Source organism: Macrotis lagotis, chromosome 3 (genome assembly GCF_037893015.1).
Source record: "Macrotis lagotis isolate mMagLag1 chromosome 3, bilby.v1.9.chrom.fasta, whole genome shotgun sequence".
Taxonomy (NCBI): Eukaryota; Metazoa; Chordata; class Mammalia; order Peramelemorphia; family Peramelidae; genus Macrotis; species Macrotis lagotis.
The window spans coordinates 39,778,030-39,800,502 of record NC_133660.1 but is presented as its reverse complement, the minus strand read 5'-3'; the positions used below and the strand labels follow the sequence as shown (position 1 = coordinate 39,800,502).

The window sequence follows — 22,473 nt, the reverse complement described above, 5'->3', positions numbered from 1 at the left end:
CTCCTCAGTGGTTTATATATTTTGTAGCTATTTTGAATTGAATCTCTTCCTATTTCTTCCTGCTGGGTTTTTGTTGGTTATTTATATATATAAATAAATATATATAATATAATATATATAAATATTATATATATAATATTTATATATATTTATATGTCTCTAAAGGTTCATGATTTTTGTGGATTTATTGTAATATCCTACCTTACTGAAGTTACTAATTGCTTCAGTTAATTTTAGCTGTATCTATAAAGGTTTTTACAATAAACCATAATTATCTGCAAAATTTTTCTTTTCCTCATATTGCTTCAACTTATTTTTCTTGTTTTATTGCCTTAGCAAATATTTCTAGGACTGTATTAAGTAATAGTGTGAATAATGAATAATCATAGTGTTTCCCTCCTGTTCTTGAGGGCCTTTAGCATTTATTCATTAATGGATACTATAAGCCCTTGGTGTTAGATATTATTTGTGATAAAGTTCTAATTTTTTTTTGCTTTTTGATGTTCTTAACATACATGGATGTTTTATCAAACTTTTTCCTGCATATGTGTTAATGTGATTTTTTTCCCCTACTATTATTAAGGGCTTATTATATTTATAGTTATCCTAATATTGAACCAACTTTGTTTTCCTAGTACAATTTTTAATTATGTTGCTATATCCCCCATTATGAATTTCAATTCATTAAAGATATTTGTCATTTTCTCTCATTTATTATCTGCCTGGTTTGGGTTTTAGGACTATATTTGTTTCAAAGAAGAGGTAGGATACCCTTCTAGACTTAAAGAGAATTTATGCCATTTTGGAGTTAGACTTTTTCCCTTGAATATTTGGTAGGTAGCTTGTAAATTCATCAAGATTTTTTTTGTTGGGGGGGGTTCTCTTATGTCTTCAGTGAGTTTTTTTTGTATTGAATTTTTAAATTCTATTTCTTGTTCTGTTGTTAGGGTATTTTATGTGTTTAACTGCTTTTTTAAGTAAACTCTTCTTAACTTATTAAGTTCTGGTAAATATTGATGTTGACCAACGTTTCCAAATTTTTTTGAAAAATCATCTCTCTAGTCTTTCTATAGTCATCCCTATAGTTTTTCAGACTTTATGGGGCAAGTAAAATGAGTTTCCTAAAGCCCAAGTCCAACCATGTCACCCTCCTTACTCAAAAAACTTCAATGATTTCCTATTGCCTCCAGTATCAAATATAAAATGATTTTGTTTGGCATTCAAAGCTCTTTATAACCTAACTCCCTTCTGCCTTTTTGGTCTTTTTACACTTGTTCTCTGAAATCAATCTGTCTCTCTCTCTCTCTCTCTCTCTCTCTCTCTCTCTCTCTCTCTCTCTCTCTTTCTCTCTTTCTTTCTTTCTTTCACCTCTCCGGCTAAGAATGACCTTTATTTTGGCTATGAAAACTGTAAACTGGTTGTGATAGTGAAATATTGAACTTTTGCTTACTGAATAAAATCGAGACTCTTTAGTCTTGTTTTCTCAGCTTCTCTCCAGTCTTGATGCCTTACTTTTACCTTTTTTGTGTGTGTGTGGTTTTCATTCACCTTACCAAAAAAACTGCACTGTTTGCCTTTCCATATCCTCTCTCCTGTTCCCCAGTGACAGGAGCTTTTTCTGCACAGTCCTTAGTTGCTTGCTCCCCACCACCTGCTTCTTTTCCTTCACCACCCAGCTTTCATTCTTTCTTTCTCTGATTCCCTTCCTCCCCCAATCCAGAAAGGATTCTTCTTGAACTTCTTCACACTTTCGTATTGGACCTCTAATATCTACACTTATTTTCTTATTTTTTGTTTTTTAAAGACAAGTCTCAGCCCCTGTTCAATTCAATTTGTTTTTTTAAAAATGAGTTCTTATTAAGTACCAGGGGATATAAAGATGGAGTTAGGTCCTGATTCCGAAGCTGCTATGATGAAAGGGAGGGAGGAAGTTAGAAGATAATTCTTGAGAAAATTCTCTCAGATGATAACTTAGGAGTTATTAGACTACAAACACTTGGAAGGCAGGTTTTTTTTTTTTTTAGCTTTTGTGTTCCCAACACCAAACTTATGTGTTCTATAAATTTAACATATTAGTTCAAAATTTTCCCTCTTGTTTGTGTATATTTACAAAAGCCCTTCTCTTCTGCGTTTTAAAAATATTTTATTACTCATCTGTCCCTACACGAAAACATTACCTTTTGTTAAAATAAGCCCTAGCATAAGAAATAAATTTAGATATTGTCCACATTTGAACATGTTTCTCACAGGTGGATGCTTGCCTCACTGTTCATCCCCTGGTCTTCTAGTCTTTCCTTCAACTTCGTCCTAGTTCTCTGCATTTGCATATCACTAGAATTGTACTTGGGTTATAAACATGCTGTGATGTGTCCTTCCAATAGTGCAGTGCCCTTTAAGGACAAGACTTTCTTTTTTTTCTTTTTTGTCTCTGGTACTTTACTTATAGTAGGTGTTGAATAAACATAATAAATGTGTATTGCATTGTAGCTAGGTGACCACCTCAGGACCTTACCTTTCTATGAAATGCAGATAATGTTTTTATGACCACCAAAGTTACGAAAGTGCCATCACCATTATTTGAAGAGGTTTCATCCCTTGAGGTCACTTATCTGGAAACTGAAAAAGGCAAGCTCAGATATTTGTGTGTACCTGTTGCTGATTGTGATCTTGAGGGCTGTTCTCCTCTTACCAATGCTGGCTGGCATTAAATGCTGCCTTGGCCCTGGAGTGGTTAAATGAAATCATTGCCAGTGGGGTTTTTTGGTTTGTTTTTTCCATGTGCAAACTTCTTCTAGTAATATATATCAAGCACTGAGAGACTTAATGTCTTTGCCATGTCTATCTGCACTAGCTGTTAGGTGAAAAAAGACAGTATTCTGGACCTCACTGTCTCAAACCTTGAACTTTTTACCCACCAGCCCATGCTACCTCTGCTCTGTCATTGGAGTGCTTAACAAAAAGATATCTGACTTTTAATCCTAGAACTCCAGCCTCTCCCCCAATTAATGTTCTTTATGTAAAGAAGAAAGTGAAACCCTTCTTATGAACTCGGTCCTGAAAGATGGGACCTCTCTTGTCCTTCATTTACATTTGGCAGTTGCTGGGTGGGGGGGGAGGGAGAAATGGGGGCTTACAGGACTTGCATAAATATTTTCTAACCTACAGAAAACTATTGGAATACACACTGGCTGTTAACTTTGTCTCTTTCTCTGGTTTCCTTTCACAGAGCGTTTCTCCAGCTCAGAGGGATGAGGTTGTCCGGTGGCTGGCCAAGCTTAAGCACCAATTCAACCTTTACCCAGAAACACTGGCCTTGGCGAGTAGTCTTTTGGACAGATTCTTAGCTACTGTCAAGGTAAGCTTGGTCAGGTGAACATTTTGTTTGCAGGAGACATTACATATGGAGACTGGGACTCTCTTTTGCTTCAAGTTGGTCAAATATAATGCTTTAAAAGACAGAACCAGTGAGCTGCACAGGAACTTTCTTAGCTTTAGAAAGGAGGTTTTTGAGGTTCCTTAGTTAATCTGATGAAATTCTCTCTGAACAGTAGCAGAACTTCCCTAAATAGAAGGATCTTTTGGTTCATCTGATTTTATATCAAATTTTGATTGAGAGAAGTACTTGACAGTAATATTCATTTTTACACTGGCTAAATGAAAAGTAATTCTCTGAAAGATGGTCTACCTCCTTATATGCTGTGTTGTTTTATCATTAGTTAGACAGCTCAGTGGTGCAGTGGATAGATAGTATCCCAGACCTGGAGTCAAGAAGACTCATCTTTTTTTAGTTCAAATCTGACCTCATACACTTAACTAGCTGTGACAGTGGGCAAGTCACTTAACTCTGTCTCAGTTTCCTCATCTGTAAAATGAGCTAGAGAAGGAAATGGAAAATCGCTTTGCCAAATGGGGTCACAGAGAGTCAGACACTACTAAACAACTGAACACCAACAATAAATCATTAGTGACTTGGGAATATTTACTAAGTATGCATATTGTGTAATTTTTAGGAGAAAATGTGAGGCTGCATCTTATAGCCCAGTATTGTGGATTGTGAATTGGGCTCTTGTCTTCATGTGTCATCTTTACACACTGACATTTGTCTTTATAACAAGATAGCTCTTTGTGAGTCAAGATTGTTTCATTTTGTGGACTTGGGATCTCCTCACATACTATTTGGTATTTAATAAGTATGTTGACAGACCTGGGGGGGGGGGGGGGCTCTGACTTTTTGACAGTTGATCCCTCCAGGGGAGTGGAGAATGCCACAGTGGCCCTGAGGGAAGCTTTAGGTTCTCATCCAGGGAACTCTGGACAAGTCCCAAGGTTTCTAATCCCAAATTGGTGACCTGTAAGATGAGCTAACAAAAGAGTATCCTTGATTTAGAGTTGAAAGAGACTTTGGAATTCATATAATCTAATCTAACCCATGGATTTACAGATGAAGATCCAGAGAGATGGGGTGATTTGTCTGAACATATATCTGTGTATGTTTATATTATCACAAGTATAAACAAGATTTTGAAAATTCTGGTTTGTCATTTGTATCCTGAAAAGATATATTTTAGGAATTTGAATTTCACAAATTTTAACTGAAGAACTGTTGTTTTTTTTTTTAGTTAGAAAATCATAAAGAAATGTAGGGCCTTGAACAACTCCTTGGGCATCATTTATATTCCAGATTTCTTTGAGGAGGCTCAAAGATTAGGTTGTATAAGGATGCCAGTTGCTCAATTAGAGGTGATCTGACTGTGACACCTTTTGGAAGGCATTTTCTGTGATTGCCTCTCTTCCCCACCCATTTGTAGACTGAGAGCACCCTAACTTTTCCTTCCAAAAACTCAGAATGTTCTGGAAGAAAATCCATCCAGTTTGGCATGTCTTTTCTTAAGGCAGCTGACATTTTATTTTCATTTTATAATGATAAATAAGTCATATGTCAACTTTGAGTGACATTTCAGCCTTACTATTGTTTGTTAGACTGTCACATTCTTCCTCTCTGATGAAAATTAACTTCAATTTACCATTAAGTATTTTCAAATTAAAATTATCTTGTTCTACAAATCATTAGTGAATCTTGTAACATAAATTACTTTTTAATATAATGAACTTTTTAAATACACCTGTAGTCTTCAATAATTCTGGTATTCCCTCCAACCATGCAGGTCTTCATCCTCTCATTTATTTGCTAAAGCAGGCCCAGTGGAACTACTGGAGGCCCCATGTTTGCTGTCTCCTGAAATCCAAGTGATTTCAGATTCTTAGTTTGGAACCAGTTTGGAATCTTAGTTTGTAATCTTTTCCTCCCAGACATTTCCCTGATGATATCCCATCATTCAAGTCAACAAACATACACATAGTTGTATACTAGATAGACTTCCTGGAGGTGTCCCTGTTCTCAAGTAGTTCACGTTCATAAAGAGAGCTCAGAGTATCTGAGCATAGAGGGAAAAAAAGTAGAAAGAGAATACAAAGAAATAGAAAGTTAAGTACAAGGGTATTGGGGAGGGAGTGTAGGGAAGACTTGAATGAAGCCTGGAGTTCTGGGAGGAGGAGGTGAAGAGACCTGTGCAGCAGCCAGAACAGGGTGTGGTGTTGGAGGAGGGGAAAAAGACTGGGGCTTGGAGCAGGGTTGAGGGTGTTGGGGGCAGGGATGGATGGGGAAAGGCTGGAATCAGACCAGCAAAGGTTTGGGGAGCTCAACAGAACAAGAGGGAGCCCTAGGGTTTAATGAAATATTAGGGAGTTGCATTTAAGAATAATCACTTCAGTAGTGTGGATGGACTTACTGCCGAGACATGAGAGACTTGAATTGGGGAGGCCCAGTAGATGACTGTTGAAGTAATTCAGGGAAAGGGGGATAAGATTTGATACTAAGACTGTAGACAGAGCAGTGTAGAGAAGACTGGGCATCCAGAGCTAGGGAAGCAGAAATGGGAAGCTTGGGCTCCGACTGGCTGAGTGGGGTGTGAAGGGAAAGGCTTGAGAGGCTATCCTGAACAATTGCAGTTTGATCCCTTTTCTCAGCCTAGAATTCTGGTGCTGAGTTTTGCTTTTGTTTCTCTTTTCTAGTCAATATTTATTTTATTTTGTTTACCTTAAAGCAGTTTCCACTCTACTCCTCCCCCTTCCTAATCCAACTCATTCTCTTAATTATTTTGTTATGGTGACTTTTTTTTAAATGCTTTTGCTTTCATGGTGAAAAATCATAAGATCCTCATTGATCTGTTCCCCTTTTTTGTACATTATCATCTGTGGTTTGTAAATAAAATGGTTTTTAATAGCAAGTTCTCCCTTCTCCCTGTTCCCCCCACCCCATTAAATATTGTCAATGACAAAATATTGAATCTCCTGGAACTTTGTTTTTAAATTTTATTTATTTTATTTGATATTTCCTTATGTTATTTTCTTCTTTTATGTCTAACTTCTACCTCATTTGATCAACACTAAAGTCAAGGTCTCTTTGCTCTCGTTGGAAATTCATTAAGCTTTTTGGCTAACCAGCTTCAGTTATTTTCTTTGTTTTTTCTTTTTTTCTTTTTTGTTTTTAGTTATTTTCCATGTAATGGAATATTCACTTGTTCTTTCCATGGATCATAATGGAGTGGTTAGATGTTAATTCATCAGTCTAGAATGCATCTGGTTAGGCGTCCATGGATGAGGTAAAGATTTGGGTTGAGTTATATAGAGTGTGGATTAATTGTCTTCATAACCAACACCTAATTTTGTAGCTATAAATTCTAACTTTTTTTTCTCTTCTGCCCTTGTCTTAGGCCCGTCCAAAATACTTAAATTGTATTGCAATCAGCTGTTTCTTCCTAGCTGCCAAGACCATTGAGGAAGATGAGGTAATTTTTTCTTTTGAAATTTTTCTCTTCTTTATAAAAAAAAAATATTTTTTAACTTGACTTTTATGCATTTGCTTGATAAGACAGGTCTGAATGGTACCTTTTTCTTTCCCTGTTTCTTTTGTTTTGTTGACTAGAGAATTCCATTGCTGAAGGTGCTGGCCAGAGATAGTTTCTGTGGTTGTTCTTCATCTGAAATTCTGAGAATGGAGAGAATTATTTTGGATAAGCTGAATTGGGACCTTCACACAGCTACCCCATTGGATTTCCTTCATATTGTAAATATATTTCATTATTTGAGTCTGTGGTACTTTTTTCTCTTGTGATTCTATTGCCCCTTCTCTTTTTAAAAAATTATAAGAAAATCAAAGTAAGGGCTGTTCAGGGTATGATTTAGATAACCAGATCTGGTGAAATCATAGCCTTGCGACACTATTAGTCCTCTGCAAGCTGGCAGTGGTCAAATCTGCAGTGTGCTTAGGGGTAATAATATTCTTGTTTGCTTAGGGGTAATAATATTCTTGTTTTTCAGTTCCATGCCATTGCAGTATCAACTCGGCCTCAATTACTATTTGGCTTTCCTAAAATGAGCCCATCTCAGCACTTGGCGGTCCTTACGAAACAGCTCCTCCAATGTATGGCCTGCAGCCGGCTTCTGCCATTCAAGGGGTCCATGTTAGCTCTAGCCATGGTCAGTTTGGAGATGGAGAAACTTATTCCTGATTGGCTTGCTCTTACAATTGAACTGCTCCAGAAAGCACAGGTAGGTGTAAGTTTAATTACTGTTTTCTTAAATTATTTTGAAGTCAAGGGAAATAGTTGTTTTTCCTTTCAGTTTCATTTGGTCATTGAATGCCTGCCTACAGATAGTAAAGGATCAGATCATTTCTTTCAGATTCATCTTCAATCTATTGATTTTGCAATAGAAATTGGGGCCAGATAGTCTTTTCCCTTCTCCATAGTGCATATCTCCCTAAATAATTTTTCTAAGAATTTTGAGCAATTCATTTGATTCTTGTTGATACATGTTCTTTTGGCTTGGCTGCTACTACAATTAGTTTCAAGGTGGTGGTTATGTGCTCCATGGGTTGAGTAAGTGTTGTTTAATAACATACAAGTGGCAAGAAAATACTTGTCAGAAGTAAAGAATTCATCTTTGTTGTAAATGAAAAAATTAACTGTTTTACTTTATTCAGTGTGCTGAAACTGACCCCTTGATTTGCAGCAGCTCCATCATTTTGCACAGCCTTTCCAAACCTGGGATTGGAATTTCAGGCCAACAACACTTAAAATATTTTTGAAAATCTTCATTTTCTAATCTAGTTTTTGTTTCAACTAAAAAATTGTGAAATCATTGTAGTCATGTATAAGGTGAGAATTCTGTACCGGAGAGCAAGAGACAGGCGAGCTACAAATGGAGAAGCAGATTCTTGGACAGAGTGACAGCCTAGCAACATTCCCTGCCTTGGTGGCATTGACTGCTCCTCTCATACCCCCCTCCCCCAATTCAGGGCTCTGAGATTTTTAAATACCGTATTTCACAATGAAATGGGAATGGTGACAGCTTAGAAGTTTTCCCCCAACAGATTTACTTGTCTTTCATTTATTTGTCTGGAATCCCACCAGTAGATTTGGGAGTAGTGTGAAGGAAATAGGAGTTAGGTATGAAATGTTGATGTCAGAGAAAAAAATGGAAGGATAAAATAATAAGAAAGTATCAGGGTTCTATGTATATGGATTCTTATTTTTATGAGAATGGTTTCTACCTTCGAGGAGAACTGGATGACTTCACATTGTTTTTTGTTAAAAAAAAAAATTCTAATCATTTATTGTCTTGGTTAGATCAGTCAATAAAGGAACATTTATTGCCTAGTATGTGCTTTTAAAAGCAGGCAGATTAAAGTGAAATAACCCTACCCTCAAGGAGCTGACAATGCACCAGGAAATATAACTGATCATGGAAATGGGGGTGGATGGGGAAGAGTGGTGGGGTGGAGGATAGGGGGTGATCAGGAAAGGCTCCATATAACACCTGGTAGCTGGTAGCACCATTTAAGCTATATGTTTTAAAGGAAATAAAGGACAAAATAACAGCAATGAAATGTTGCTTGTGCAAAGGAGTACATGTATGGGGAACATCAAAGTGGCCAGTCTGGGCTAGAACCTCCATAGGATACATGGAATAGAATAATGTATGGTAAAGCTTGGAAGGAAAATTGGAGTCAATTTGTAAAGGGCTTTAAATACCAGAGCAGTTTGTGTTTGATTCTAGCAGCCATAGAGGCAGCAAATATAGAATGACCTTGCTCTGAGACTTTGAGCAAATGCTTTTTACTACTCTGACCCTTTGTTTCCTTCTTTAGTTGAATTTAACTAGAATTACCTCATTGTAGGCATTTGAGTAGGAATGGTGCTTTAGAAGAATGAATGTAGGAGTAGTATCTGGGCCCATTCATCAAGGTCACCTAAACTCTTAAGAGAGTAGAGGAAATGACATGTGGGGAAGCACTTGGGAGGCTGGGAGGCCCCGTAATAATTGGAGGGCAGATATGTCAAGAAAACGCAGGACTGGGTTATTAGCTAAAGTGAAATTAGGCTTCAAGTTCATGTTTCCTTCCAGGTTGCTTGCTTTCTTGCTTACTGTCTTTTGAACTACAAAAATCCTGTAGCCTGAATATTCTTCATATGTCACCATATATTAGAACCTCCTGTTTTCATGGGTTACTTTTGTGGTTTTTTTTATTTCACTGGTTATTTTTGAGCTGTTATGCTTATTGTACTATGATAACGTTTTTCATGGGCCATTGGTAAGAGTGGTTAGAATATTGACCTCAGAGCCAGTTGACCTTGGGATCCTGTCCAGTCCTGCCTCTGTCCCTCTTGACTGGGAGGCTCTAGGAAAATCAAATAGCTTTTCAGGGCTCTGGGAGAATTTCAGAGAAGTTACTAACCCTGCATGTTGAAGGGAACTTTCTCATCTGGGAATACCCCACCCATATCAGTGAGGATCTGCAGGTCTTGTGACTAGCACTTTCTGTGCTGAAAGGAGGAGTGAAATAGCATTTTATTAACTCTGTGATGGGCATTGTTTTGGGCACAGGGAAGACAGATACTAAAGAGAGACAGCACATAGAGCTGAAGATGGGCCAGACCTAGAGCCCCCAGGGCCAGGAGTGACCACTACCCCTTCTCAAGCAACAGCATCTACTTGTATGATTTTTGCTTTGGTAGAATGTCCAACAGCAGGACACCCAAGTAGACCCAGTTTCCTGTAGCTGATGAAAGGGGAAGCACAGCCTTTTATAGATGGAGGCTGGCACAGTTTAATAGTTCCTCCTCTTCTAAGATGGAAAGAACGTTTATTAGCTTGAAGTGTTCTTTGCTCTGATACCCTGGAGCATCTGTTAACCAAGGATTTGAGTATTTTCTATGAAGCATTGAATCAGGTATTGGAAGATCACAAAGTCTTGTCTGGAAATCTTTGTCACATTACCATACAGTGAGGCTGTAAAAGTGACCTATACAAAAACTGAAAGGAAACTGAGCTCACTGAGAGTAGGGGTAATCAGAGAAGGTTTCATTTGAACTGGGCCTTGAAGCATGGGTAGTAGATTTTTATTCCTGATTTAACAAACACCAAATTAAATGAACATTTTTATATACAAAATAGAACCAAAAAAAGTATTGCACATGTAATAGCTAACAACTTTTCCTTGTAAATGTAAAATAAATTCAGTTTGTAACTTTTAAAGATGTTGTGAAATGTTTGTGTTTCCTGTTGACCTTCTTTCTCTTGCGTACATTTTAAAAAACACTTTACTGCCCTCTCTTGTTTGGATGTGGGGTAGCAGCCCTAACACTAGCCTTCTACTCACCTCACTCTCCCATTGGGGAAAGAATTGTACAGAAAAGCCATTATAACAGAGAAGCAGATTCAGGCAGACCAAATTCCCACATCAGCTATGTCAACAGTCCTTTGTCCCATTCTGTACCTTGATTCCGGAGGTGGGCAGCACGTTTTTTCTGGCCTTAGGATTTGTGGTTGGTCACTGCATAAGGCCTAGTTGTTAAGTTTTCCAAAGTTGTTTTTCTTTACTGTGTTGCTATTGGTCAGTTATTTTTAGGATTCCACTAACACAATCAGTGTCAGTTCATCCAAGTCTTCCCAGGATTCTCTGACACTGTTCAATTCATCATATGTATGCTGATCAGGTTAACAATATGGAAATGGTAAAGGGCAATCTTTCCAAGAGTTTAGAAAGGCAGGAGCAGAGATCCTAGATCCTAGGGAAGTTGATGGCATGTCTACAAGCAGGCTTTCCTTTGGTTGTAGTCAGGGTAGGTTGGGACTGGCAGATTGAGAAATTTGCACTTGATTCAGGGAGATATTGAAGGCTTTTGAGCAGCAAAGTGGTATGATCAAAATGTTAGACAGGAATATTACTCTCATAGCACATAGAATAGGTTTTAGACTTAGAAGAGACCTCAAAGGGAATCAAGTACATCCTGTTCTGAAAGGGAACCCACTCCAGCATCCAAGAGAAATGCTCAGCTGGCTTCTGCTTATGGGCTGCTGGGGCAGGAGGAGCCTGTTGCCTGCCTCCTTTCACTTTTTGCTAGGATTTGTCTCTTTGTCACTCCTACTATGGTGCTCCTGTTTGTGCTCCTTGGGGCCAGAGTAAGTTTAATCACATATCTACATGACAACTTTTCAGTCCCTCCTGAGTCTCTTCTTCAGTTGACAAATTACTTGGTCATGTTAGCTAATAAATAATATTGAATCCAGGTGCCTCAGTTTACAAAGGTTATTGATAAGCCATCTCATGTCTAAAGGTGGTTAACCAGCATGATAAAAGATCCATATCGATGCCCAGGAAACTGGGGTGTTAACCTGGATAAGCTTGGGGAGGGAGCTGCTAATAGCTCTCTTCAAGTGTTCTCTCATAGAAGACATCAGGCTTGTTCTCTTTGGCCCCAGACAGAAGAACCAGGAACATGGGTGGGAGTTTTAAAGGGACAAACTCAGGCTTGATGTCTGCCAAAATGTCCTTTCTTTTCAAAGTGATGAGTTTCGGGTTATCAGCAGGATGCCTTTCAGAATGAGAAAGTCGACTGGGTGGCTGCCATGGACTCATCCATTCTCTGATTCTGTGTTAGCCATGCGATTTAAACTTAGACCTGTCCTGCCCTGCAGCCCAGTACTCTTTGTTCTGTACCATACTACTTTTCCCTATGTTTTAAAAAATTCTCTGAAACCCCAAAATGATTAATCATCAAAAGCTATGGTTGCTAACTTTGATCTTATGATACTGTTTTCTGGTTTAGATGGATAGTGCCCAGCTGATCCACTGTCGGGAGCTTGTGGCACATGAGCTTTCTCTTCTGCAGTCTTCCCTGCCTCTCAATTCTGTATATGTCTACCATCCTCTCAAGCACAACCTGGCAACCTGTGACAGAGGAGTGTTCAGATTACACCCCTCCTCTGCCCCAGGCCCAGACTTCTCCAAGGACAACAGCAAACCAGAAGTGCCAATCAAAGGTACAACCATCTTCTACCAACATCTGCTAGCTACCACTGGATGCAAGCATGCCTCTGCTAAACGCAAGGTGGAAGAAATGGAAGTAGATGATTTCTATGATGGAATCAAGCGTCTCTACAATGAAGATAATGCTTCAGAAAATATGGGTTCTGTGTGCAGCACTGATTTATCAAGGCAAGAGGGACCTGCTTCCCCTTGTCCACCTTTGCAGCCTGTTTCTGTCATATAGTAACAGTAAGTATTACCTCTAAGTAAACTGAGGAAAGCTACTCTGGGAATAGAAACATGCAAAACCAAGCAAAGATGTATAAGGGGCATACCTTATCAGGCTGAACTGAAGTGAGCCAGAAAAACCTTGTTTTCCCATGCGGCTAATTCACCTATTATTTAAGCACTTAAAATATTTAAAAAGTATAAAAAACTATAAAAGACCCCAAAAACAAACAAAAAAAAGTAGCAAAAAGTTTCTTTCTAGTTCCAGTTCTCAGCTAAAATTTAACCTGTTGTCCATGTCAGAGTTTATATTTAGTATTAAGAAAATTCGAGATTTATTAGCCAGTTGAAGCCTGTCTTTAACAATCTAATTTCTTATTTCTTCTTGCTTTAGCCTGCTCTTTCCTTTACCTTAGCCTTGTGCATGTTATTTTGTCCTTTGACCTCCAGTTAAGAGATCCCACCAGAACATTGTTTTGCTAGCACTTTGGTGTTCAAAGTTGTTGAAATGTGATGGATGACTTGGGATTCAGATTTTAACCAATATGAAAAAGGTGCTTCCTTGCACGTCTATTAGAAGTACTAGAGAAAGGTACACAGAAATGATCACATTGATTAGGATTTCAATATGGATGTAAAAAAAACAGTTGGATCATTTGGATCTCTTGACATTAGAAAACTAAATTATTGTGTAAAATTTTTTTATAAATCTTAAAGTGGAATTTGAGAGTAAAATGATTAGGGCAGTCTTAATTTAGATTTCTAAAAGACTTTTAGAATTTGTAACAGAAAAAAGTCTGATAAAGTTATCAATATTTTGGGGGTGAATCGGATAAAATACTGTTTTGTAACCAATCATACTTTTCACTTGATTATAATCAATAAGAGATACTGCTTGTCTAGATGTTGGAGCAGTTGTACAATTTTGAATCTTGAATGTTTATTTTATCAACTTCAGTACCTAAAGTTTTATGTTGTTTGAACTAAGAAAATCCTGATAGCTTTTCCCCTTCTTCTGTATTATCTCTTAATGACCCCTCCTGGATCTTGAGCTCTCTCCACAGTCTGAAGAAGGTATTGCACTCAGAACCCTTGTACTGATGAAAGCCTTCTGGTAGCAATAAAAAGTTGTCCGTACCTCCGTGTCGTCATTTTTTTCTCATATATGGAAAGGTGAAAGTTCTGGGTGACTGAAATATCTCCACTTAAGCAATGCTGTGTTTTCAGTTGAGTTTAATGAAAAATTAATGAAATTTAGGGGACTATTTTTATGGACTAACTTGGCAAGGCGTGAAAACCAACATGATAACATCACAGTACACTTGTTTGTACATTTGCCCAGCATGGAATAAAGAGATGTGGACTAAATTTGTGAAATGTGGGATATAAGTACACACTAAAAAGAATTTATTGCTTGAGTAAGATTCGATTGAAGGTTATTCTTTAGTCTGTAAATAGTCTGTTTTCACCTTTCTTTGAATACTTGCAGTGTTCTCACTCATGCTAGAGAAACTTTGGGTCATTTCTTCTTTAAACTAATCCATTATATTTCAGCTTGAAATAACAGGAAAACCACTCACGTTTTGTACTGTTAATGATGAAGAAGCTTGAAAAGCAATCCTATGCCAAAGAGAAGTCACCTGTTTCTAAAACTAATTTTTAGAAGAAACTACTTTTATTTAAGAATTTCACAAGATACACAATATTCTAACTTGAATTAACTGGCTATTCATCTCTTGCTGAGCCTTAGTTCTTCCTGGTTCATGGGACAAAGTTCATACTTCTAACCCTTTACAGTGATAGAGATGGTATCGGTGCTAAGGGATGGGGCCTTGTGCTCTCTCCCCAAAAAGGGGCTGAAATGATTTCTTTGCTTCCTTGAAGAGGCAGCAGGATCCTGATTTAAGAAGAGGAGCTTGATTTCTAAAGATACCCCTAATTCAGTTAAACATTAAGTTCCTGCTACACACTTGGCTGTCATAGCTCTCAAGGAACTTATGTTCTAGGGAAATAGACTGTGTCCTTTAAAAACTGACACGAACAGGCTCCTTCAAGGCTTACAGACGGCTTCACACGTAATCTCGAATTGCTTCCATTTTACACATGAGGAAATGGATATTTAAGAAGCAAGGGTCAATCCCAGTCTCTCCTGCCTGAGTCTCATTTGAGGACTTGTGCCACCATACCATATTGCCCCTCAGAGGAGTGAATGAGGCAGAAGGGAGAGACCTGAGGTGAAAAGTCAAGATAGCTGGTGCAAGATGTAAAGTTAGGCTAAGGATCAGTGTTGAATCAAAAAAGGCTGGAAAGCAGAGTTTAGAGAGTCTTGTATTTTATCTTGTGCCTCAGACAATTCCAACTCTAAGTCTTAGATGGGTGATGGGTGTGATCTCAGGTGCCCATGTGGGCACATCTCCCAAGAGGCAGCCTTGTCTCTGACCTCTGTGTGAGGTCTCATGGTGGTAGTGCTTGCTGAGGATGATGGCCCAGGAAGAACCACCCAGCTCTCTTGGCACTTCATGAAGTCTCAACCTCATGTCTGTAACACAGAATGCATTTTCACATAGATACAAAGTTGTAGACTGGTTTTCCAGGATTTCATAAATTCCTAGTAAGCTTATAATGGTTAACTATATTAATTATATAATAATGACCACAGCACCTTCATAATTTGGTCTTCTCAGTAGTCCTGGGAGGTAAGTACTGATAGTATCAGTCTCTATTTTGCAAATGAGGAAACTCGGGGGGGCTGAGATGAATTGACTGGTCACACAACTAGGAAATGTTTGAGGGTGAGACCTGAACCCCCCATCTCTCCTGATACCAAGACCATCGTTGTACTCTAGACTGTACTGCCCCCTGTACCCATCCCATTGTTTCTATGGGAAAATTTGTTGTGTTACATTGAGGCTCAGTCCTTTCTTGTCTTAGACATAGTGAAGAGTAGTAACTCGTGAACATCCTGGAAAATGAGGAGAGATAGGCAAGGTGAACATAGAAGCCAGAGGCATCAGCTCTTCGCCAAACTTCTTTCCTTCCCAGTCTTGGGATACGTCAACTGCCCTTTGGTATGAGAGGGTGGTTCAAAAGTATTGTTCATAATTAAAAATAAATGTATCTGGTAGAGGTTTCTTAAGTAGATTTGTGTAAATGCTGTCTTTTATGAATTATTTTTGTATTCATTTTTTTAAAAACCATTAGCTAGGTAACAGGTAATATATTTTTATTTTTTTCTTGCAAATCTGTTTAAAAAATAGAAATAAGGCAATGGCTGATATAAAATTTTAAAAGTATACTCTTAGATTTGTTGAATATATTTAATTTAAAATTATCCATTGTCCTTTTTTAACCACTGAATAATACTAAGATTTTTAAAGTTCTCATTGAAGCTATTTATACCAGCATTAAAACAAATTTTTGTTAACCTCTTTCAGTTCTCTTCCTCCTCTTCTCCCTCATATATAGAATCAGGTTTAATAATTTGGTAGTTGGTGTGTAGTAGGGGACACTTAGAAAACTGACTTTAGAAATTTATTTCATTGAGAAGTTCCCCTCCCCCTTATATTAGAGTAAGTCATTTTTTTATTTTAAAATTTAAAACTTTAACAGTAATAACAGTAAGGCTTGCATAATGTTCAATAATATGACAAAAAAAACTATACTTTTCTAGATTTTTAGTTTTTATATAGTTGATTTCTGCCTTCTTCATTTGCTTCATTCATACATTTCCCCAGGCCTTTTCATAACCTTGGATCATCAGGGAATGAATATTAGTGTTTGAAATTTATATCATTTCCTTTAAAATTTGGATATTTGCTTTCTAGCAGAAAACAGTTTATTTTCAGTCTTTTCTTTCATTCTGAATGCATTGCTTTTGACTTTGTGAAACAACATAATTATCTCCTATCATTTTTTCTGTGTTGAGTAGCTAAAATACTCCTTTCTATGTTATGGAGCATTCTAAATTCTGAAAAAAATGGGGTTTTTTTTGATAATTCATTTGGAATTTATTATGGCCTATGATGTAAAATGTAACTCTAAATCTTTGATAAGGTTTTATTGGATAACGAATTCCTTCCCTTACAGTTTTCAATTTTTCAGTGCTAGTTTTACCATGTGTTTGTGTGGCATCCTTGAATATTCTCCTTCCTAATCTTTGGGCATTCTATATTGGATCAGATAATACACATTTTAAAGCTATATGGCCAAGGGGTACTGGCTCATCTTTCAGCTTCGCCCTGGTAACTCTTTGTTTCATTCACAAATACAGACATCTGGTCAAATCTAAAAAGGGTTATAATTAGCAAACTTCTCTATCTAGTTAAGGCAGTCACCACCCTTTATTATTCCTAGGCTTACCCAAATTTTCAAAAATACTACTTAATCCATAGGTTCAGACATATTCTCTAAACTAATCTACAGTCTTCCATTAGCAAATGAATCATGAAGTTTTAAGTTGAAATTAGCAATTAATTTGTTCCATGTCTTCTGTGTGATTTCTTGGGAATATATTTCCAAACCATTATTTTTTCATTTTTTTTGTTTCATATAAACCAGAGAAACTTGTAACCGAATTAGAATTAAGATTCTAGCTCCTCCTTGTGGAAGAAATAATTAGTGGCATGTATTGTCATCCAGTGTCTTCTCACCAGAATAAAGCACTTCTCTGTTGAGATGATGTGAAAGAATTTTGAACATTTATTAAATCTTTTAAGAAAAGTTCTTTATACCAATATTGGCATATTGGAATATGCCATGATGACAGTGGAAAGTTCTCTGATATGGTCCAAGTTTTTGTTTTTCAGTAATCCTCAGAGTAGAGAAGAATAAGTTGGCAAGTTTCTTTGAAAAGGAGATAGTCCAAAAATGGATAGATCTAATAATATCTTACATTTTGTCTAGGGATTTCCAAACTGCATTCAAAATGTAAGTAACACCTCTGAATAGTCCATGCAAATAGAAAATTTCACTTATGACTAATACAGCTTACAAAAGTGACCCTTGAACTCCTAGGCAAATTTCAACTTCTGGCCTGTCGTGGTTAAGGAAGCTAGAAGGCAGAAAACTGCTTTCTCCTTGTCCACTTAAAGCTTCCCCCAGTGAATGAACAGCCATCTGCTTTAGGAATTAGGCTAGACCTAGAACCTGAATTTGGGGAACTGAAGGCATAGAAAACAGCACTGTTGTTGGCTCCCTGAAACCTACCATTCTACTTCGGTTTGTTGACCAACAAGAAAGTTTCTATTTAAGTAACTAGTGAGCAGGCAAGTCAGTAAGGTCTTCAGCAAGACTGTCCAAAGAGGCATTCTTGTCAAATACCATTTTGGCAAGGTCAGTTTTTGTAGAAAATAAGGTGAAGCCGTTCTGAACAATATCTCTGGTTGCCTAATACATCGGCCAGGCACCAGGGTCAGCTTTTTTTTAACCCTTTAACCTTAAAAGTGAATGCCTATTGCTTGTTTTCTTTTTTTCTGGCAAAGCAATAGGGTTAAATGACTTGCCCAGGGACACACAGCTAATTATTATCTGAAAAAGCATTTAACTCTGATCCTCCTGACTCCAGGGACAGTCCACTATTCACTGTGCCACCTAGCTGCCCCCTAATTTGCTTGTTTTCTTAACACTGCCTGAGGCAGATGGAAGTACTGAACAGAAGCTATCTTTTTTCCCAAAGCGAGGACAACAGGGTATTAGTTTGTTTACTAAGGTTTAGGAAACTATGGTATTGATAGCCAAAAGCTGGCAAAAACTGGCTGCTGTCTTTAGCCCAGGGTTCCAAATCGGAGAAAATCAAAGCTGCACAAATAAGAATTTTTATACTTTTATGTAGAAATGTACCATTTGTAATCCAACAAAATAACCTTATTTTATTTTGAAGTGATCTTGAATAAAGACTAAAGCAATGTTCATGGAAGGTGGAGATGTGTAACATTAACTTACGTACTTCCCTTCAACTGAAACCTTTATCTGGCCCTCTTGCCTGGCATGACCCCTTTTGTTGTGATGTATACTTCCAGAATTTTATGATTTGGTTACTTGCGTGGGCCAGAGAGATCCCAGTGTAAGAGTTTATTTCTGAAGTACCCTTTCTCCTCCTTTCCTCCTAAACAAGCTACTAAATGTTCTTTGGACAACTTCCTGGAAGATGTGGAAAGGGGGATACACAAATTTTTGTTTCCCATCATCCTATAAGGGAGGATAAGAACACTTAGCAAAAAAAAAAAAAAAAGATTATCTTTAATGTCAACATTCTCCTTATTTATGAAAGTGGTGAAAAAAATGTGGCTAAGGCTCTCCCTAACACCTGACCCTTAAAATTGAACTACCCTAGCAGCCTAGGATAAATACCAGACTTCTTGGTCCCAGAAGGGGTTCTTGACTGGATAGTGTTAAATTAAGAGGGGAAATACTTAGATATTCCTAGTCTCTAATCCCTTTCTTTAAAAATGCTTTCTGTGGCACATAAAAGAATAAATAGCGCCGTGTTTTAAGAGAATGAGAAAAGTGAGAATGAACTTCGTCCAACTTTGTGACTTCATTTGGGGTTTTCTTGATAAAGGTACAAGAGTGATTTACCTATTTCCTTCTCCATTTTACAGATAAGGAAATTGAGGCAAACAAGGTAGAGTGATGTTCCCAGGCTCATACAGATAGTAAGTTGCCTGAAGCTGGATTTGAACTCAGGCCTTCCAGATTCCGAGGCTGGTGCTATCCATGCAGAAACCACCTAGCTACTCTCCCTTCTCATTAGGCAATGATGTAAATGAAAGAGGAAAAAAGCAGCCATTGTCTGAGAGAGCCCTCCTTCCTCCACTATGCCAATTTTTTGAATATCATGCTAATAATTTAACACAAGGGATTCTCCAATAAAAATGCTAAAACCAACACTAGTTGGTTTTAAATTATTTAAATCTAAAAGTCTTAACACAAAAGAGGTATGAACACCATGGCAAAGAATTCAGAGACATCAAGATGGTTCAAAGTGAAGAAGCATTGCTAATCCCGTTGGAGAGTTAACATTAATTAGTTGACATAAATGGGAATAAAAGTTTCAGATAGGATACTATTTAAACTGAGTTTGCAATTATTTTTAAAAATACCCAACAGTTTTGCTGATAGTGAGCCAACAGCATGATATACATTAAAAAAAAAGAGAACCCAGTATCTTTTCACTGAAGCAGACTGATCAGACTAAAAAAAATACTTTTAGTTAAAACGTAGCTGAGGAATAATTGTGACCTGTTGTTGGTTACTTCAACTCCACGTACAAAGGAAGCAATACTGTGAGCAGATTATCTTACACGTTTTGGTTAATAATTATTAGCTGGCTGTCCAACAATTTGCATAACTTGGGAATCATGATTAAATTTAGATACCTGCAAAGTTTCTCTCCTAATGGTATACTGAAGTGACTTGCCATTAAAACCTGTTTTGTATTCACGCTAGTTTCAGCCGAGTAATTATAGATAACATTGGTATTATACTTTTATCATATGAGGCTTCTTGTGGTCACAAAAGATGGCTTAATTTGATTGTTTAGTCAGTCATAGGAATGAATTATGTATGATACTTGAATAATAGTTTACTAAATGCTCTGAAAAGAAATTTCTTAAAGGATAACTTTTTTTTTTTAGATTTTTGCAAGGCAAATAGGGTTAAGTGGCTTGCCCAAGGCCACACAGTTAGGTATTAGTAAATGTCTGAGACTGGATTTGAACCCAGGTACTCCTGACTCTAGGGCCGGTGCTTTATCCACTGTGCCACCTAGCCGCCCAAGGATCACATTTTCTGTAGAGGTTTTAAAACAAGGGAATTTGTCAACCTCTAAGTGAAGCTAGGTTAGGCCAAGGAACTTGGGGAATAGACTATTTCACATAAATGGATTTGTGACTGCAAACTGGACTCTATTAGGCCCTGACCTCAACCAACAAATTACTCTTGCAGTCAACTATCATATCCCATGGAAGAGACTTTGATCTGAACAACAATTATAGACAAATGGAGCTTGTGCCCTTATAATGACAAGGAATTTTCTAGCTTAGATGAACCTATTATTTATACAAAATTCAAGGTTTATAATAAGACTTTTTTTTAGTATACTCATTTAATTGCTCTGAGTAACCATTCAGGGACTCAAATAGTATGAAGATAGAGAAGCAACTTGAAAATAATGTTCACCTGCAAAGGAAGGCACACTGCAACTGGGGCTTACATCTGGTCTGTTTTCAACAGCAATGTTAGACATCAGTGGGTTTGATAGAGCAGCATGTATGTGTTATGATATATCTCAAACTTTAAATAAAACTATTCACTCTACACTTTGGTATCCTGAAATAGATTTATCCACCCTTACAGACTTAGTAAGAAGAAACTTTGGAATGTTCCTCTAGGATCCAGGTCACTCAAAGAAGCCAGAATGAAGTAAGAGTCCCGAAGAACAGAAAACAAAATGCTAGTAAACTATTGGTGTGACTTTTTCCATTGAAAGGTGAACTGAATCACACAGAAGCAGAAATGTAATCCATCTCATAAGAGGATAGAAGTGAGAGAGGCTTACGCAGTAAGTTGAAGAGGGGAGGGTGGGAGTCAGGAGTAGGGAAGAGCGTTTTTCATGAGGGTAACCTAAGGTGGGAACTTGAGTGATTACTCTTCTGGAACCAGAGGAAGAATGGACTGGCAAGATGACAGTAGGGCACACTTTCCTAGCTGCAGTAAACCTAGGTATTGCCTGTGTTTGGACCTCATTTCTCTTACATCTTGAGACTCAATTAAAAACTGGCCAATATAAGTCAATGATCCAATACCCCCATAAGGGCCCTGTGATACGTGGCAGAATAAGGAATATAAATAGCTCACACCCATCTTTACAACTTTTGGCACTCATTCATCACTTTCTGTTGAATGTAAAGATGGACACTTTTGATATAAGACTTTGAACAGCATGTTTGTGAAATCACATGTGACTTACTTGAAGTTAAAAGGAAAAAAACACCCAAATAACCTGTTACAGGGTTCCAGGTACCATAAAAATACTCTTAAATCAAATACAGTAATCATTGGGTCTTGAATGTACAAGAAGGATGCCCATTTCACTCTCTTAGAACGCCAGAGGAAAAAATAAAATTTTTGTCAATACAATACTTCATATAGAAAATGGTAGGCATCTCTGTTCATGCAATATTTTATCAGTTTTAAAAACCCCAAACCAAACACCAAGCCACCCCCAAAACTAACAAAAGAAAAAAGAAAGCTTCCCAGGATTTAAGCACCTGATCTGAGAGGCCTGGTTATGGTCTCTCAGGTCTAGAGTGAGAATTATCTTTGACGTTTGTAGGGGTGTTGTTAGTCTGTGGCCGCTTCTCCTTTGGGTGCACACTCCCCAGTCTACAAGCCTCTTACTATCAGACTAGCATCGCTATACAATTAACAAGTTTAAGCAGTATTTCAGTGTGATACCGTGGTTCTCGGCCCAAGTTGTGTTCCACTTGACTGTTTTCCTTTAATTTTTGTTTTGGAGGTGATAATTTAGTTGAGTACACACTGTAACCAGTGGTGTGCAAGCAGACACCAACAAATAGACACAGCAGTGCGATATTTGACCCACAGTATAAAAGGAAAGGCGATGGTGGAAATGAGGTAACTCTTCCCCAACAGGTGTGTACATACAACTCCTGCTCTTCTAATGCGCTACTGTCCATTAGGAGAGAGTAGGGCTTGTCAACATGATGATTACATAAAGAAGAAGCTACAGAAGAGAAAAAAGAGAGGTTCAGATACAAATGCTTTTAAAAAGTAGCTTCTCTACTTTTTAAGCTGTCAAGGAATGAAAGTTTGTCAATTAACGGGATTTTCATCAAGCATGGCCGTAGTAT

The 22,473-nt window shown here is 37.6% G+C and overlaps 2 protein-coding genes across 3 annotated transcripts in view; one reads left to right on the top strand and one right to left on the bottom strand.

Moving 5' to 3' along the window:
* The window catches only part of CCNI (cyclin I), a 52,377-nt gene extending 38,639 nt beyond the window's left edge, over positions 1-13,738 (top strand). Inside the window, exons 3-7 of the mRNA XM_074228548.1 lie at positions 3,227-3,355; positions 6,774-6,848; positions 6,986-7,126; positions 7,381-7,611; positions 12,174-13,738. Coding sequence (XP_074084649.1) covers positions 3,227-3,355; positions 6,774-6,848; positions 6,986-7,126; positions 7,381-7,611; positions 12,174-12,617 — 1,020 coding nt within the window. The 3' untranslated portion in view covers positions 12,618-13,738. The remainder of the gene's footprint in view (positions 1-3,226; positions 3,356-6,773; positions 6,849-6,985; positions 7,127-7,380; positions 7,612-12,173) is intronic.
* Positions 135-22,473, bottom strand: part of SEPTIN11 (septin 11) — a 168,070-nt gene continuing 145,731 nt past the window's right edge. Inside the window, exon 10 of one of the 2 annotated variants that reach the window (XM_074228545.1) lies at positions 135-15,140. In XM_074228545.1, the coding sequence (XP_074084646.1) occupies positions 15,119-15,140 (22 nt within the window). In that variant the 3' untranslated portion in view covers positions 135-15,118. The other variant, XM_074228547.1, reaches the window with a different exon arrangement.